We start from the raw sequence: 14,878 nt of genomic DNA on the forward strand, positions 1-14,878 counted from the left end.
GCCCTTTCCCAGGAACAAGCGGCTCCCTTTTCAGCCGGCCAATATGAAATCCCTCCACTGAAAACGAAACCGCGGGAAAAAAAAAAATCAAAACAAAAAACCCCAACTCGAAACAAACCCAAACCTGCGGAAGCGGGGAGCGCGGTGGGACGTGCCAGGGACCGTGCTCTTTGCGTCCTGCAACAGCTCGGAGAGATTCTCTCTCTCTCGGAAAATCAATTAAAAATCCGGCTGCAGACGTTACCCCTCCTCGCAATTCGTAATTCTGTCTGGGTCTCGGTGGGTTTTGACAGCAGCCGAGGGCTGCCACGGGTCCGGACTCCGGCTTTCTTGCATTTTTCGATTGATTTTTTATTTTTTCCACTAGGCGTGTTTTGAAGTTTACGATACCAAATCAAAACTGACACTTTTGGCACTGGCTGTTGTTCAGAGAAAAAAAAAATTACAGAAAAACCCCTAAAGAGTTAAGCATTTAAGAAAGTTATAACTGTAACCCTTCAACATATTTAAAATCGTTTATACTGGCCTAGAGGGAAGAACAGAAAATATAATTAATATTAATATTATTATTATTTTCAAAAGGAAGAAACGGAACTATAATTCAAGATTTGTCAGCACTCCCTTCCACTGAGAGAAAACCGCTGACTTTCATGGAAAACAATTCCCGAAGTTTCGCCACCGCTGGAAGGAGAAAAAAAATTAAATATATTTTCAAGTCTTTCCAAAAGTCTTTAGCTGGTCGTAAATTGAGTTTATATATCCATCACTGTCCGCAACTAATAGATCAAGATACATTGTCTTTCAGTTTGGAGACTAGTTTCTTATCCTTCACCCTCCTGTTCTGAAACCAAATGGTAACTTGTCTCTCAGACAGGTTTGTGGCTGCGGATATCCTTCGCCTCTTGTCCTTGTTAATGAACTTGTTAATGGCATATTCATTCTCGAGTTCTTTAAGCTGCAGTTTTGTGTACGGCACTCTCTTCTTTCTCCCACGCCGGTAGACGCACATATCGGGCTGGTTTAGTGCAACGTCTCCTATTGTAAAAGACATTATGTGAAAAATTAGATTTTTATTACAGGCGTTTAAAGCTTAACCAATACTTGTTGGGCACTGGTTTTCACTGGCAAATAAATAATGCTGGGTTGTTTACAGTTTATTATTATTTACACTGCCACATTATTTGCGCGTTAGTCAAGCACCAAAACCTTGATGGACTGTCATCACTTTTCAGGCATGCATCGCTAGCGAGCGTGCAGGACGGCGGGGGCATTGGCCGGGGGGCCGAGAGCAGGTCGGTCCTGGCAGCGCACACACACAAATCGCTTTGGTGTGTGTTTCGCCGGGTTTGTTTGCATGTGGTTTGTGCCTCTGTGCCCTCACTACTCGTAGTCTCTTAAGTGCTCTGAGGCCGGGTCAATCGCCAGCCGGAGAGGCAGAGGAGCGCAAGCCTTCGAGCCATCATCGTCCTGCAAGCTGCAACCGCGAGTACGAGCCCGGCCACCGAGGGAAGCAGCAGAAGGAGCCCGAGGCCGTCCTGGTGCCCGCGGGACAGGGGTCCGGGGCCCTGGCGCTGGGTGGCGGGGGGGCTCTGGGGTCTGTCCCGCGGGGTGGAAAGCAGAGGGTGAGGTTTCCTCGTGGGGAGGGGGGAGGGGAAGGAAAAAGGAAAATCCACCGTCCCCCCTCTCCCTCCGCTCTGTGCGTGTCTGTGCAGCGTGTCCACCTCGGCAGGCCGCCCCTGCAGCCCGGGGGGCGGGGGAGGGGACGGGCAGGCGGAGGAGGCGCGGGGGGGGGGGTTCAGCTCAGACCATTTCTCTCCCTCTCGTACCTGGAAAGGACGATTTCCAAAAGTGTGAGCTCTGTGTCTGATCTTTGGCACAGTAAACCTGACTATTCCAGCCATTAGCCAGAGTCCAAGACTGATAGCCCTCCATTGATATGTATGTTTCGTGTCTCGGTTCCCCAGAGCCAAACGTTGAGACCATGTCTATGTACCCAGGAACGTGCTGGTAGGGGGTTGTATAGCCCTGGTAGAAGGACACTTCCTTCGCCCTGGAGGAGACTTCATTGGCGGGCACACTCGTGCTGGTCAGACTGGAGACGTCCATGTACTTTTCCACGGGAAAGCCGCCAATGGAGGCATGGGGGGGAGACTTCAGGGCGTTTTGCTGTATCCCAACCCCGTGGGACATCCTGCAGCTATAGTATCCATTGCCAAAGTGATACCCATAGCCGAGCGCGGGGGCGGCGGCCGGCGCGGCGGAGCCCGGGCAGTCCTTGGCCGGGGGGTCGGGCCTCGCCGCCGCCCCCGAGCGCTCCCCTCCGCCGGCGTAGGCGAACCCCGAGGCGGCGGCGGCGGCAGCGGCGGCGGCGGCTGCTCGGCCCGTGTGCGCCGCCCCGAAAACGGGCGAGGAGAGAAAATTACGGCACTGCCCGGGGGCTCCACCGCCGCCACCGCCGCCACCGCCGCCGCCGCCGCCGCTGCTGTCGCCGCGCAGTCCGTCCATCTCCCAGCTCGCTGCTTTGCTCATGGCCTTGCACATCGCGGGCGGCGGCGGCGGCGGCTGGGTCCCCGGCCGGGCATGATGCAAATGGTTATTTGCCTCCAACAGGTTGGATCCTGGCGGTACGTTTATAAAAACGAAGTCCAGGTTGGGAGGGGGGACGTGGGTGGGGGCGGCCGGCTCCAGATTAGTTTGCCGCAGCCCGGGGGGCTGCTCATAGGCTGCCGCCGAAACATGTGACCCTCCAGCTGCCCGCACTGCCCCTTTCGCCTCGCAGCCCCCTGGTCCGCACCGACGGCGCCCCCCCCCCTTCCCACCCCCGCCCCGCCGCCCCGCTCCCACCCCGCCGCGCTCCCGGCGCTGGGGAGGGGTTGAGCAGGCGGGCGGGCTGCAGTGATGCCCCTCCGGGCCAGCCTCGCCCCCGTCGCTTTCATGCCCCCCTTCCTCCTGCCCGCGGCTTCAAAAGGGCCAGCGGACCCTTGGTCCTCCTCTGGCCCTTTTGAAGCCGCTGGCAGGGGTCTGACCGGATCCCCAGCGAGACCTTCCCCAGCTCATTGTTGTGTCTGTGGCGGGGGGAAAAACCCGACGCGGTCTTTGTGTCCCATCCTCCCCACCTCCTTCCTTCCCGGAGATGTATGGAGTAAAAGGGCTTTGTTATAGGGGAGAAGGGGTCCCCTGGCTCCACTGAGCTCTCGGTCCATGGGAGAACCCCCCTTTAGCCCCCCGATATTGCTACCAGCCAGGAAAAGGCACCGGGCCTGTGCGCAGCGCAAGATGCGAAACCTGGCACTGATTAGATGTGGCTTTTTTCCCCTTGCAGTGTCAGTTCATGTCGTGGTAAGGCAGCCTAGTTAAAACGCAGCGTTTGCTTATGCTGACGGCTGTTCTGGTGGTGACTTCCCAAGACTGTGGCAAATCCTTCTGTCGTCTCTCTCGACTCTCCCGCTGAGCCGGGATGGAAATTGCAGGAGAGCGAAGAACTGGAAATGGAGAAAGCTCCGAAGACGAGTCCCAGCCCCAACTCCAGCCCCAGCCCCAGCCCCTCTGGGCCGGCTCCTGTCGTTCCGCGGTTGTGTGTTGAAGACACTTAACCCGCTTAGGTGTGGAGGGCAACAAGTTGCTGGGAAGGGCGGCAGCTCCGCGGGGAAGGACAGGGAAACTCCGCGCCCTCTGAAAAGCGTATAGCTGGGGCCGTGTTTACTGTCCCGACGGAGGCTCAGGCGCAAGGGAGGCGAAAGGCAGCCGCCGTGGAGGTGAAACTCATTGCTGACACGATTTCGGGGCTGGGGGTGCCCTTGCTAAGCAGCTCGGGCCCGCGGTGGTGGGTCCCCCCGGGCCGCTGGGCTGCCGCGGGGGCGCGGAGGGGCCGAGCGGTAGCGCGGCAGGTCGCGCAGCGGCCTCCGTCCCGCAGCCCTGCTTTGTAGAGGGTCTAATAATCGTCGGCAGTTTCTGGAAGTGGGGTGAGGAATGACAAACGGGTGCCAGTAATCACAGCAACAACCGGATGGCAAACACGAGTTCACGTTCATTAGCTCTAACCACTTAATGGCTATTAATCTTTCATAATCACCTTACAAGTGAGCCAGACGTGATTACGTGTTTCACTCGGTCATAAGCTGAATCGGTATTTACTCTCAGGACATGGAACCCTACATAATTAGGAGGACGCTTTGTCGAGGCACAACTTTCTCATCCTTTTATGTCCCTGCACGCAGCTTTCTAGTGAAAATATTGCTAACGCACTGAAGTCCCGAGAAACAAGACTTTATTTCTCCGGACATATTTCCATTCGTTTTCCCATCTCCCGTTGTGTTTCCTCTTGCAAAAACGCGGTCAGATTTTCTCTTTCGTCACGACACTGAAAATAAGGCCGCCGAAAGAAACGAGCACCTAAAGCTCAGGGGTTTGGAGCTTTTTGAACTCCGTTACATCGAAGCAAACCACGGTGCAGCCGCAGCGACGCCCGCAGAGGACCTCAGCCCTGCCAAGCCCTCTGCTCCAGTGAGAGCCCCTCGATGTCCCAGAAAACTCTGTCTTTGGGCGGGTTTATGACCGACAGCTTCAATTCTATAATGAGCCGTTTTGTGGAGGGTGTAGAAAACAGCACTGCCTTGCACGGCAGGATATTATGCACACGAATAAAAATAATGAGCTCATGAGCCAAGGTCGGATCTCCGGGAGCATCCGCCCAGTTCACAAGTGACAGGACGCGTCCCGCACCCCGGCCGGGGCCGTGCGGGGCGCCGTGCTGCGGCCCCGGCCCGGCGCAGCCCGAGCCCGGGGCGGGCAGTCCCAACGAGACGTCGCTCCGCGGCAGCAGGGCGACGTGCCGGGCCTTTTGCCCGCGGGGCAGTCCTTGCCTCCCCCCGGCAGCGGCTCCGCCGGTGCCCAGCGCCCCGCGGAGCCGCATTGCATTTTCCATTGACACATTGCACGGGAATCTGCGTAACAGAAGTGCCGGATGGCATCGCCGCAGAAAGTGGCTGTGTTACCCCAAAAAGAGTAATTTTTTTCCTCTGAAATTATCTCATTTCCTCAGATACATTTGCCATGATTTAACGGTTAGGACTCCACTCAAGTTTACAGCACAGGCTTTTAGTATTTGCTATCTGTCCTCTGGCTGGTCTCTCCCAGGAAAAACAACCCACTTTTTTCATCACCTCCCTCGCCAGAATTTGCCGATGGTAACTGTGGCTTTGGGAAGTTGCTTCTCTTGTTAGTGTTTGCTGTAGGGGGGGAAAAAAAGGTCGTCCAGAACAAAACGGAGAACGCAAACGAAGAGAAAAACAATCGATTTATACTTCCCCCAAGCCTTCCCCCGCGCCCACTGCGATCCTTTGTTACCTTTTAACTTGCGTGGATTTTTAATGGCTAAACAGAACAGAAGAGCTTTCATTTCCCCCTCTCCCTATTAAAAAAAAAAAAAAAAAAAAAAAGCCAGTTACAATAATGATAAGATTTAACAGCAACGCGGGGAAAATTGCTAAACTATTTTTTCCCTCCAGATCTGTGCCACAGCTTCTTATCTCTTTACTTCAATCTTAAAAAAAAATCCATTTTGAGTCGGAGAAAGTTTTCTCGGGACTCCCCGCGCGGCCTTGGTGCGGGGCTTAGGGGCGGCTGAGCGCTGCGGGCGTTGAACTTGAGCTCTGGGGTCACGGGCTGGTGCTGGCCGGTCCCTGACTCCCAGCTCCGAGCTAAAGCAGCGCGGCGACCCTGACCTGGGACGAGCCCGCCGACCTGCCGCATCTGCCACCGAAAATGAAGCATTGGCCGAGCAGCTTTGCGGCTGGAGTCACGCTTCATCGTTTAAATTAAAACATGTTTGTGTGAAAAGGCAGCCCCAGAAGACATCATGTAATCATTAACCTCCCAAAGCGAGCGCCCGCGGGATCTCAGCCTGGGCAGCGCAGAGGGGGACGGTGCTCCAGGGCGGCGTGACTCGGGGACACGCTGGGTTCGTGTCCTTCCCCGCTCGCGGGTGATATTTCACGGAGAATTGGGACTGAACATGCAGGTAGACGCCCCGAGACTGGCCCGATACTCCATGTGTATATATATATATATATATATATATATATATATATGAGTATACGACGGCCTGAGGCGGAGGGGAGAGCCGGGACTGAGCGGGAGCGCGGTGCGCGCCGAGACACGGAGGCAGGCGCTGCGCGGGCGCGGAGCTGCGCTGCCAGGCAGCTTCCGGCGGGCCGGGCGGGCAGCGCCGGCGGCCCCGCCGCGCAGTGCCGCCGTAGTGCCGCCAGGTGGCGTCGCCGTGCCTGCCGCGGGCGCTGCGCGGCCCCCCCGCACCGCTGGGTCCCTGGGGCGGCCCCGCTCCCCCGGCGCCCCCGGCCGCGACTGCCCGCGCCCCGCACGCCCCGCGCCCAGCGCGCCGCCGCCTGCTCCCGCCCGGCGAGCCGCGTCCCGCAGACCTTGCGCTGTCGCTTACAGCCCCCCGGCGCTGCGCGCTGCCCCGGGCCCCTGTTGGCAGCCCTCCCCGCCGGGGAGGAGGAAGCAGATACTCCTGTCCGTCTTCCCAAGCACGCTCCGAGTGGCGAAAAGCTGGCCGAGGTGTTGTTTGCCTGATTTAATACGAACTTCATTTCAATTAAGTTGTGTGACCTCTTTTTTCCTGGGTAAGATTTAATAAAGAAGCACTGAAATATTCTTTGATGCCTCGAGTAATAACTTGCAAGGTAAAAATGAAAATAAGTTTGGCCATAGGCCTAAACAGCTACTGACACAAGAAAAACTGAATAAACAGTGTCTAACAAAACCCTGCATATTTCGTCGGTCTCCATAACCTCCTTCCTCTTTGCACGCTAATGTCACTCTAATGCCAGAGGATCTTTAGGCTGAGCTGTTGGTTTTGAACAACTGTAAACATATGCCAAAAGATTTTTAGGCTGTGCTATTGTTTTTGGAGATATATATATGTATATAAACATCAGTGTAGTAAATGCATCTGGTTTGCTGGGAATATAAATGTCAGATGACTAGTTTATTAGTGAGTTGACGGTTTGGGGTGAACTGATTAACTGCATGGCAGGGAAGGGTTTTGTCACCTCACATCTACTTAGTGGAAGTTTATTAACATCTTTTATAAATGTTAATTTCTTTGCATATGAATGTAGCTATATTTGGAGAGGCGTTGTACATAACCTAAGGTATCAGTATTATTTAAAAGGTGCAAAATATAATGTAACACTAATAAAGATTATTCATAGCCGTGCCTGCCTGTCACTTCTTTTTCTCACGTCGGGGCTTTTCATGTAGTCCTTTCCACCAGCTCCGTATAACGCCGAATAAAAAAAAAATCCCCTCCTTCCCAGCCGTGCAGTAACATTTCTGGAGCCTAAAGTTGTGCCGGCTTTGGCGGTATGCACACACGAGTGCCTCGGAGATGTGGTATCTGGGCTGCGGTTTCCGAAAGAGCAGGGGGAGAGATGCTCGCCCCGTTACAGCCTTTATGAAAACAGACGAGGGCGCCAAACGACAGCAATAAACCCGGCCGCAGCCTTCCGCTCCGCTCCGCCCCGCCCCGCCGGCCGCGCAGCCAGGGCCGCCGGCTGCCGCGGAGCTGGGTGCGGCTGGGGCAGCGGCGGCTCCGGGCACCGGCACCGGCTCCGGCACTGGCAGGGCTGCGCGCCCCCTCGCCCGCCGGGCCGCGCTCGGGACAGCACGAGCTGGGGTGCGGCGGCGGGGACACCCTCCTGCCCGCCTGCAGGGCAGCGCAGAGCCCCCGCTCCCGTCCCGGCCGGGGGCCCCGGGGGTGTCGTCTGCGGCTCGGCCCGCGGCTTGCGTCCTGCCCGCTCCGCCGCCGCCCCCGCGGGCAAGGAAAAGTTGATATTTACTTTTGTCTGGTTTTGGGGCTGTAAAACGCAGGACACCACACTGCAGTCTAAATTCGCATTTCAAAGGGCTGACATAAAACGCTCATTAATGAAAAGCTGGGTTTTGCAAACAACGCCCAGAATGTTTCCTAAATATTTGGAGGAATGTTTAGGGAGACTTTTAACAGGTTATTAAAAAAAAATATCTGTCAAGTATCCCATTTTCGAGCTATGAATCATGAGCAAGAGCACAAGAACTTAGGAGATGTGTGTGACTAACAGCAGGAACAGCTCTCCTCGCAAAAAATCAAACCCGCGTTTAATCACAGGAAACGTTGGGGTGTTTCTCCGGGCGATGAAACTCAGATTCCCAGGGTTTAAATACTAGATGATGTGGGGGGGGGAAAATTACGGCGAGAATAAAGGCTGGGCAGCTATCGAAGCGCACTCTGGAGATGCTAACGACAAAGGATTTATCTTCGTTTAAATGGTTGCCATCAGCGTCATTATTACTAGCAAAGTTATCACTGAAGGGAGACTTTCCGACTGTCACGTCTGCCGAGCGCGGCAGCCCGTGTCCCCTGCAGCGCGGCGACGCTGCGCTCCGCGGCACCCGGCAAAGAGCGGAGGGATGAGCTAACTGAGCCACAGGTAACTTTGGAGAGAGGGTGCTGGAGGTGATGCCTCTGCTCGCTCGAAGCCTGTAGGCAATAACCCCCCATCACTTGTTTCTATCAGTATTTTTTAATTTTTAAATGTGTAGACTTTATTGGCGGTGGGGAGGGAGGAAGCAGAGGGCTGGAGAGAAAACTGCTGGGAGGATGAGATGGCACGGCGCGGAGTGCCTTAAGTCACGGCCGCGTTTTATGTCCTTCGGTTATTTCCCCCGCTATCATACCCTACAACAGCCGGTGCTGTCCCGGAGGGAAGAAAAATCGCAGGCTAGCTTCGTCGATAAGCAAGATTATAGAAAGTAAGAAGGAGATCAAATGTAAGGACACAACGAAAAAAAATGGGAACTATAATACACTAGATCATAATAAATATTCTAATTTCCAGGCAACTGCTGTAGGTGCACTCGAATCAGTGCGTGCCGGCAGCAGCGGTCTTTTAAAGTCTGGGCGTAAGGTTTGCGCGTGTGAGGGGGTGCGTGGGGGTGTCAGTGTAAATTCCTAAATAAAAGTTCTAATGTGGTCTGGAAATGGGAGGGAAAAGTAAAGAGATATCAGCGGCAGGAGGTTCTCGGTCCTCTGGTCCTCTTCCAGCATTTCCTCGCGTTATGATGTAAAATCCGCCTCAGAAATAATAATAAAGAAACGCATTATCTGATATTTAGCATGTAGTTCTGTCCGAGGACAAATGAGAAAGAAGCTGCATCATTAGGACCTAAAAGGCAACAAAACAAAAATCAGAGCATAATGATGCACCTAAATGAAGGGGGAAATGTTGCACAGCTCATTTTATTAATCAGACTGTCAATTCCACCCCAGAGGCCAAACCCCAGAGCAATTCAAGCAAGATCTGATCAAGCTAAGGACAAGAGCTTTACTCCTCACTTCTTGTCTTTCTTTCTTTCCACCTGGATATATTTGTCTGCTCTGAAGCCGCCTTCATTATCCACTGACAGAAGCTTGTATTTATTTGCTTATAAACCTGTTACAATAAATGATTATTCGAACAGCGTCATTCGTACCTTAATGACGAGCACCACTTTTTGATGAATGACATTTCGGGCTAGAAAGGATGTATGGGTCATTTTGACCAGTCATTCCCTCGCTTTGGCATCCTACAATTTTTACGCCTCCCTCAAAAAGAGATAATAATATTTAGAGACACTTGCCGGGCTGAATGTGAATTAGCCCCTGCTGCAGCTCATCATTAGGACAGGACCAGCCCTGCAACTTTGACATTTTTTATAAAGCTGAGATGATGGAAAGAATAAGAAAAGAGATGATCCTGATGGAGAGAGGGCTGCACAGCCCTACAGCTGGCAAAAGGCTCTCGAATTTGTCAGACTCAGCTGGAAATGCGGTGCTGGAGGCCCTTGAAAATTCTCCGCACAGTGGTCGCCTCAGCCCGAGACTGACTGCCGCCTCCCTGCACAGCGCTATAGGGGACATCTCCGCCAAAGGCAAATTTGAAATAGACACTTTATTCAATCTTCAGCATCCGAGCAGTGAAAGCACCGTCTCCTCCGAAATCCCGCCGTCGGAAAGCAGGAAGAAAATCAGCCTTTATTCCGAAGTTGCTCAAGAGGCAGATATGAACAGTGATGTGGAGGTGGGCTGCTCCGCGCTCCGCTCCCCAGCCAGCCTGACTTCCTCCCAGCTGAAGGAAAACAGTAACAAAGGTAACTCTTCCTTTATCATCTCCATCTAAGCCCCGCACTTTGCCAACAGGCTTTAAAAACCAAGGCAAAGCCACCGCCACCGCCAAAGTTGCTCGCCTCTGCACCGGCGCTCTCTCTTCTGCGAAGACAGAGCTCCAGGCTGTAAAATATTATTGCAATTACTGTGCTATCCCGATAGCCGAGACACACTGCCCGGCCAGCTCCTGTGCGGGTGCGTGCGTGTGTGTGTGCGTGTGCATGTCCAAATCCATTGGTATGTAGATATATATCCAGAATATATGTGGGCACAAATATCCACCCACCCATATTTAGGGAAAGCTTTCTCCTTATTTTTCCTCGCGCTCTTGGAGCTCCCGGCATCTCTCGAGCTGTCTGTGTGTGTATATAAATGCATAGATTAAATTAGAGAGAGAGGAATGCGAGAAAACTGCCCGTGTTTGTGTGTGTGCCCTGCTCTGTGTATATGCAACGTGCCGCCTGTGTCCACCTCAGGGTAATTGGGCATTGTTCACTTTCCCTCTGCTTGTAACCGGGGGTTAGAAACAGCCCCGTCTCCTTCCCCATGCTCTGCGGGGCATGGTGACGGACGGTGGTTGCTATTATTGCTGTAATTGGGGAGGGGGAGCCAGGTGAGCGGTGGATTTCCTAGGGGCCACAGTGCATGCCTTTTTTGTCAAATGTGCCAGAGAAAGGAAGGGATCCTCGACGTAACGCTAGAGGAAAAAAACCGGCTTTCATGGCTGCTCTTATTTCGTACGTCTCAAACGAAAATAAGAACCGCCGTCGACGGGGGAAAGGCTAGCGCCGAGCCCGGAGTCCTCGCAGGCTGGTGGAGCTGCGCCGAGCCCCCGGCCCGTGCCCTCGCCCGCTCTGCCCGGGGCTCGGCTGCTCCGCAGTCACCACACCCGCCCCATCTCCTGAGCATAACGCGACTATGAAATTACTAAAAAAAAATAAAATCCACCTTTATCGATTCCGTTAGCAGTAGCGATTTGTAAGGGTGACAGCCGGCCTTGAGGACGGGCGCGCAGGGCCGGGGCCGGGCGGGCGGTCTGGGGGGGCCGCCCCGCCGCCCGCTCTCATCGCCGTGCGCTCGCCCCGCAGGCTACGCGGAGAGCAGCCCGGCGCCCAGCACCCCCGCCGCCGCCGCCGCCCCCGCCATCGGCAGCCTGCACAGCGGCGGCGCGTTGGGCGGCTCGGCGGCGGGGGCCGACCAGGTGCGCCGCTACCGCACCGCCTTCACCCGCGAGCAGATCGCCCGCCTGGAGAAGGAGTTTTACCGGGAGAACTACGTGTCGCGGCCGCGGCGCTGCGAGCTGGCCGCCGCCCTCAACCTCCCCGAGACCACCATCAAGGTACGCCGCGCCCCGCCGTGCCGCCCCGCTCCCCCGGCCGGCTGCCGGCCCCGCTCCGCGGCCGCAGGACGCGCCGGGCCCTCAGCTGTCATCATCCCTTGTGCTCGTTTGCTGCTCCGCACCGTGAACTTTCCTTTTGCTTTTAAGAAGTTGCTGTTATTATTATTTATTTTCCTCGTCGGTTTTTATCGCGTTAGCGTATTTCCTAAAGAGAAACGGGGAGAGAAAACAAACGCAGCTGTTAAGCGCGGGGGGACGAGCGCGTCAATACCGCAAAGGCAAAGCCGGGGGGAGGGGACTACTCGAAGGGGGCACGTTTATTCGGATGGAAGGGGTGCCCCCAGGCCGAGGGGGACCGTGCCCACCGCTCCGCTCGGGCAGGGTCACAGGCGATTGCTCCGGGCTGGAGAGGGGTCGCCTACGGGAGGCGCGGCCCTGATGTATCCGCGGGCCGGGCCGCGCCGGCGATGGGGGCCGGCTGGCGGGTGCCCGCCGCTATGCGCGGCGGGAGCGGGTGCGGCGGGGCGCGGAGCGGACCTGAGGCCGCGCTGTGCTTGTCTCCCTGAGCAGGTGTGGTTCCAGAACCGGCGGATGAAGGACAAGCGGCAGCGCCTGGCCATGTCCTGGCCCCACCCGGCCGACCCCAGCTTCTACACCTACATGATGACCCACGCGGCGGCCACGGGCAGCCTGCCCTACCCCTTCCACTCCCACGTCCCGCTCCACTACTACCCGCACGTCGGGGTCACCGCCGCCGCTGCCGCCGCCGCCGCCTCGGGGGCCGCCGCCGCGCCCTTCGCCACCTCCATCCGCCCGCTGGACACCTTCCGCGCCCTCTCGCACCCCTACTCCCGCCCGGAGCTGCTCTGCAGCTTCCGACACCCGGGCCTCTACCAGGCGCCGGCCGCCGCCGCCGCCGGCCTCAACAGCAGCGCGGCCGCCTCGGCGGCGGCGGCGGCGGCAGCAGCGGCGGCGGCGGCGGCGGGCTCGGGGCCGCCCGGGGGTTCGGCGCCCTGCTCCTGCCTCAGCTGCCACAGCAGCCAGACGGCGGCGGCGGCGGCAGCGGCGGCCTCGGCGCTGGGCTCGCGGGGCGCCGCGGCCGCCGACTTCCCCTGCACGGCGGCGGGGCAGCGCTCCGAGAGCGGCTTCCTGCCCTACTCGGCCGCCGTGCTCAGCAAGGCCGCCGTCGCCTCGCCGGACCAGCGGGAGGAGGCGCCGCTCACCAGATAACTACCCCGGCCCAGGCCCGGGGGCGGGGGGCGTTTTGTAGAGGGGGTCGGGGAGGACCGGGGCGGGGGGCGCCCCCGGGCTCGGCCAAAAAGTTCCGTCTATTTTTTTATCGCTGACCGCCCCGCCGTGGAGGGGCGCGGCGCCCGGTGGGGAGGGCGCTCCGCGGCTCCTGCGCCCCCGCGGAGGCGGCCCGCGGCGGGCGCTGCCGTGCCCTGCCCGGCGCCGGGCTCGGCGGGGCTAAGGGCGGCCGGGCCGGAGGGAGCAGGGAGGGAGAGCCGGCGGAAGGGAATGTGTTTCTGGCTTCTTTTTCCTTTTTTTTCGTTTCTTCTTCTTCTTCTTCTTTTTTTTTTTAATATTATTATTATTTCGGTTTGAGTTCGACTAAATGGGAAATGTCTCGCGTATTTCTGTATGACGAGCGGCAGCTGATGAGGCCGCCGCGGCCGGGCCAGTAACGGGAAGGGAAGTGTGAGATTGACAGGATGGGGAGAGGCGTTTTTTAAGCTCAAGCTTTCTAACTACCATAATCCACGCTATCTGGGAAATACTTGAATCTCTCTAGGTGTAGGCTGTTGTCCTGAAGCATGTACCTTCCAGACACTTTTCTAAATCTAATTTTTTTTCTCAGCGTCTTTCTCTCCTCTCGGTAAAAACGGCTCTTGGATTTATTTCTCAAGCATCTCTATCGCGCCTTTGCCTCTGAAAAGCCACCACTGGGTAACTGAGACCTGCTATACCAAACCACTGCTACTGGAGGGACTTCCTTGAACTTGAAGAAAGGCACATCAAAAACCACCAGTGTTACTGCCATGTCAATTTTGATGCTAATAATGTGCAGATTATGACGAAAATTGCCAATCATGTTCTCTGATGGACCTCCTTTGAATGTGGAATTGGAAAAAAGTTCCCCGCACAGAGACCTGCTGTCAAGTACTAACAACCCGCTAAGGGAAGTCATTAGAAGAGACAGATAAGAGACTTGGTACATAAAACATTGTTCTTGGTGCATAGAATGTATGTTATTTAATGTTATCTCTGATACCTGAAGTGATTTCGCACAAGAAAGCCACTTTCTTATCATCTCAATTGCCAATTTTCATTTTGGTAACTTGGACGCCCCGGGTAGACTTTTCTCTGTTAAGTTGATATTCCACCAATGTGAAGAGCCTCATTAAATCAAACCCAGATATTTCCATAATGCTCCCTACAGAGCCACTTCACTCTTCACATAATGAGATTTTTCTGAAGAGTTGAAGCCCTCATCTAACTTGCTATTTCTTGTTTAGGCCCTGTGTGAATGTGAATACACACACAAACACACACGTACACTCTCAAAGAAAAAAAAAAAAAGGAAACCTCTATTAAATATTTCGAATAAGTGTCCTGAAATACTTCTATTTTTAAGACACTGGATTTTTTTCCTATTCTAATAATGAACTTCCAGGAAATTATTTTAAAGGCTATACTGTTTTGTTCAGTGAACATGAATCGTAGGGGGTTTTGTCCAACGGGACAGATTTCTTAGGCGGGGGTAGGGAAGAGCAAAGGAGAAATATCCCCAGGCTTCTGGAGCGGATTCCTAACGCGACGTGTAGATTTTCTGGGTAGAGAACTTTTAAGAACGGTAGAAGACACCTAACCCACAAATTTATCATTTTGTAAAGAACGAATAGGAAGACTACTTACGTAAAAATATCGATTATACCAGCTGTTGTTCACTGAGTTTACATTGAAATTTTTTATTAATATATAATTTAAGGCTAAAGAAAATAGACCAAAACGTAGCACTCTTTTACCAGCTTAACCTTTTCGATCGTTGTAATCATTTGTTATGATCACACAAGTATGGGATGTATATACGACGATTTTGGCAATAATGTTTACATTTTTCCAAAATATAGATATATGTCTATTAAATGATCGATGAGGACGCTGGTTGGTAAAATTAACATAAAGTTGGTTTATGTTAGGTCCGTTGGACCTGGTTATTATATGAAACTGTAAATAAAGTCTTTGTGCTTTAAATATTGCTGGCTGTATGAACTCACTGTAAAAAATTTTACAAATGTGCAATAATTATAAAGCTTTGTATATTACGTTATTTATTG

At 54.6% G+C, this 14,878-nt stretch overlaps 2 protein-coding genes across 2 annotated transcripts; one reads left to right on the forward strand and one right to left on the reverse strand.

The window, feature by feature from the left end:
• Positions 1 to 784: 784 nt before the first annotated feature.
• Positions 785 to 2,541, reverse strand: HOXD13 (homeobox D13). The gene is made up of 2 exons (XM_056350377.1): positions 1,827 to 2,541; positions 785 to 1,035 (listed from the first exon to the last, which is right to left on the reverse strand). The coding sequence occupies exons 1-2, from the start codon at positions 2,539 to 2,541 to the stop codon at positions 785 to 787; spliced, it is 966 nt and encodes a 321-aa protein (XP_056206352.1).
• A 7,220-nt stretch (positions 2,542 to 9,761) lies between these two features.
• On the forward strand, positions 9,762 to 12,770 carry EVX2 (even-skipped homeobox 2). Its single transcript, XM_056350606.1, has 3 exons — positions 9,762 to 10,185; positions 11,290 to 11,540; positions 12,111 to 12,770. The coding sequence occupies exons 1-3, from the start codon at positions 9,762 to 9,764 to the stop codon at positions 12,768 to 12,770; spliced, it is 1,335 nt and encodes a 444-aa protein (XP_056206581.1).
• Positions 12,771 to 14,878: the final 2,108 nt, after the last annotated feature.

This window comes from Falco biarmicus, chromosome 8 (genome assembly GCF_023638135.1).
Source record: "Falco biarmicus isolate bFalBia1 chromosome 8, bFalBia1.pri, whole genome shotgun sequence".
In the NCBI taxonomy this organism is placed as follows: domain Eukaryota; kingdom Metazoa; phylum Chordata; class Aves; order Falconiformes; family Falconidae; genus Falco; species Falco biarmicus.

Excerpts from the sequence above, each read along its gene's own strand:
- EVX2 (XM_056350606.1), top strand. The coding sequence starts at position 9,762 with ATGATGGAAAGAATAAGAAAAGAGATGATCCTGATGGAGAGAGGGCTG. Across the intron at positions 10,186-11,289 it reads GAAGGAAAACAGTAACAAAG|GCTACGCGGAGAGCAGCCCG; the intron begins GTAACTCTTCCT and ends CTCGCCCCGCAG. Across the intron at positions 11,541-12,110 it reads TCCCCGAGACCACCATCAAG|GTGTGGTTCCAGAACCGGCG; the intron begins GTACGCCGCGCC and ends CTCCCTGAGCAG.
- HOXD13 (XM_056350377.1), bottom strand. The coding sequence starts at position 2,541 with ATGTGCAAGGCCATGAGCAAAGCAGCGAGCTGGGAGATGGACGGACTG. Across the intron at positions 1,036-1,826 it reads TTGGAAATCGTCCTTTCCAG|GAGACGTTGCACTAAACCAG; the intron begins GTACGAGAGGGA and ends CTTTTACAATAG.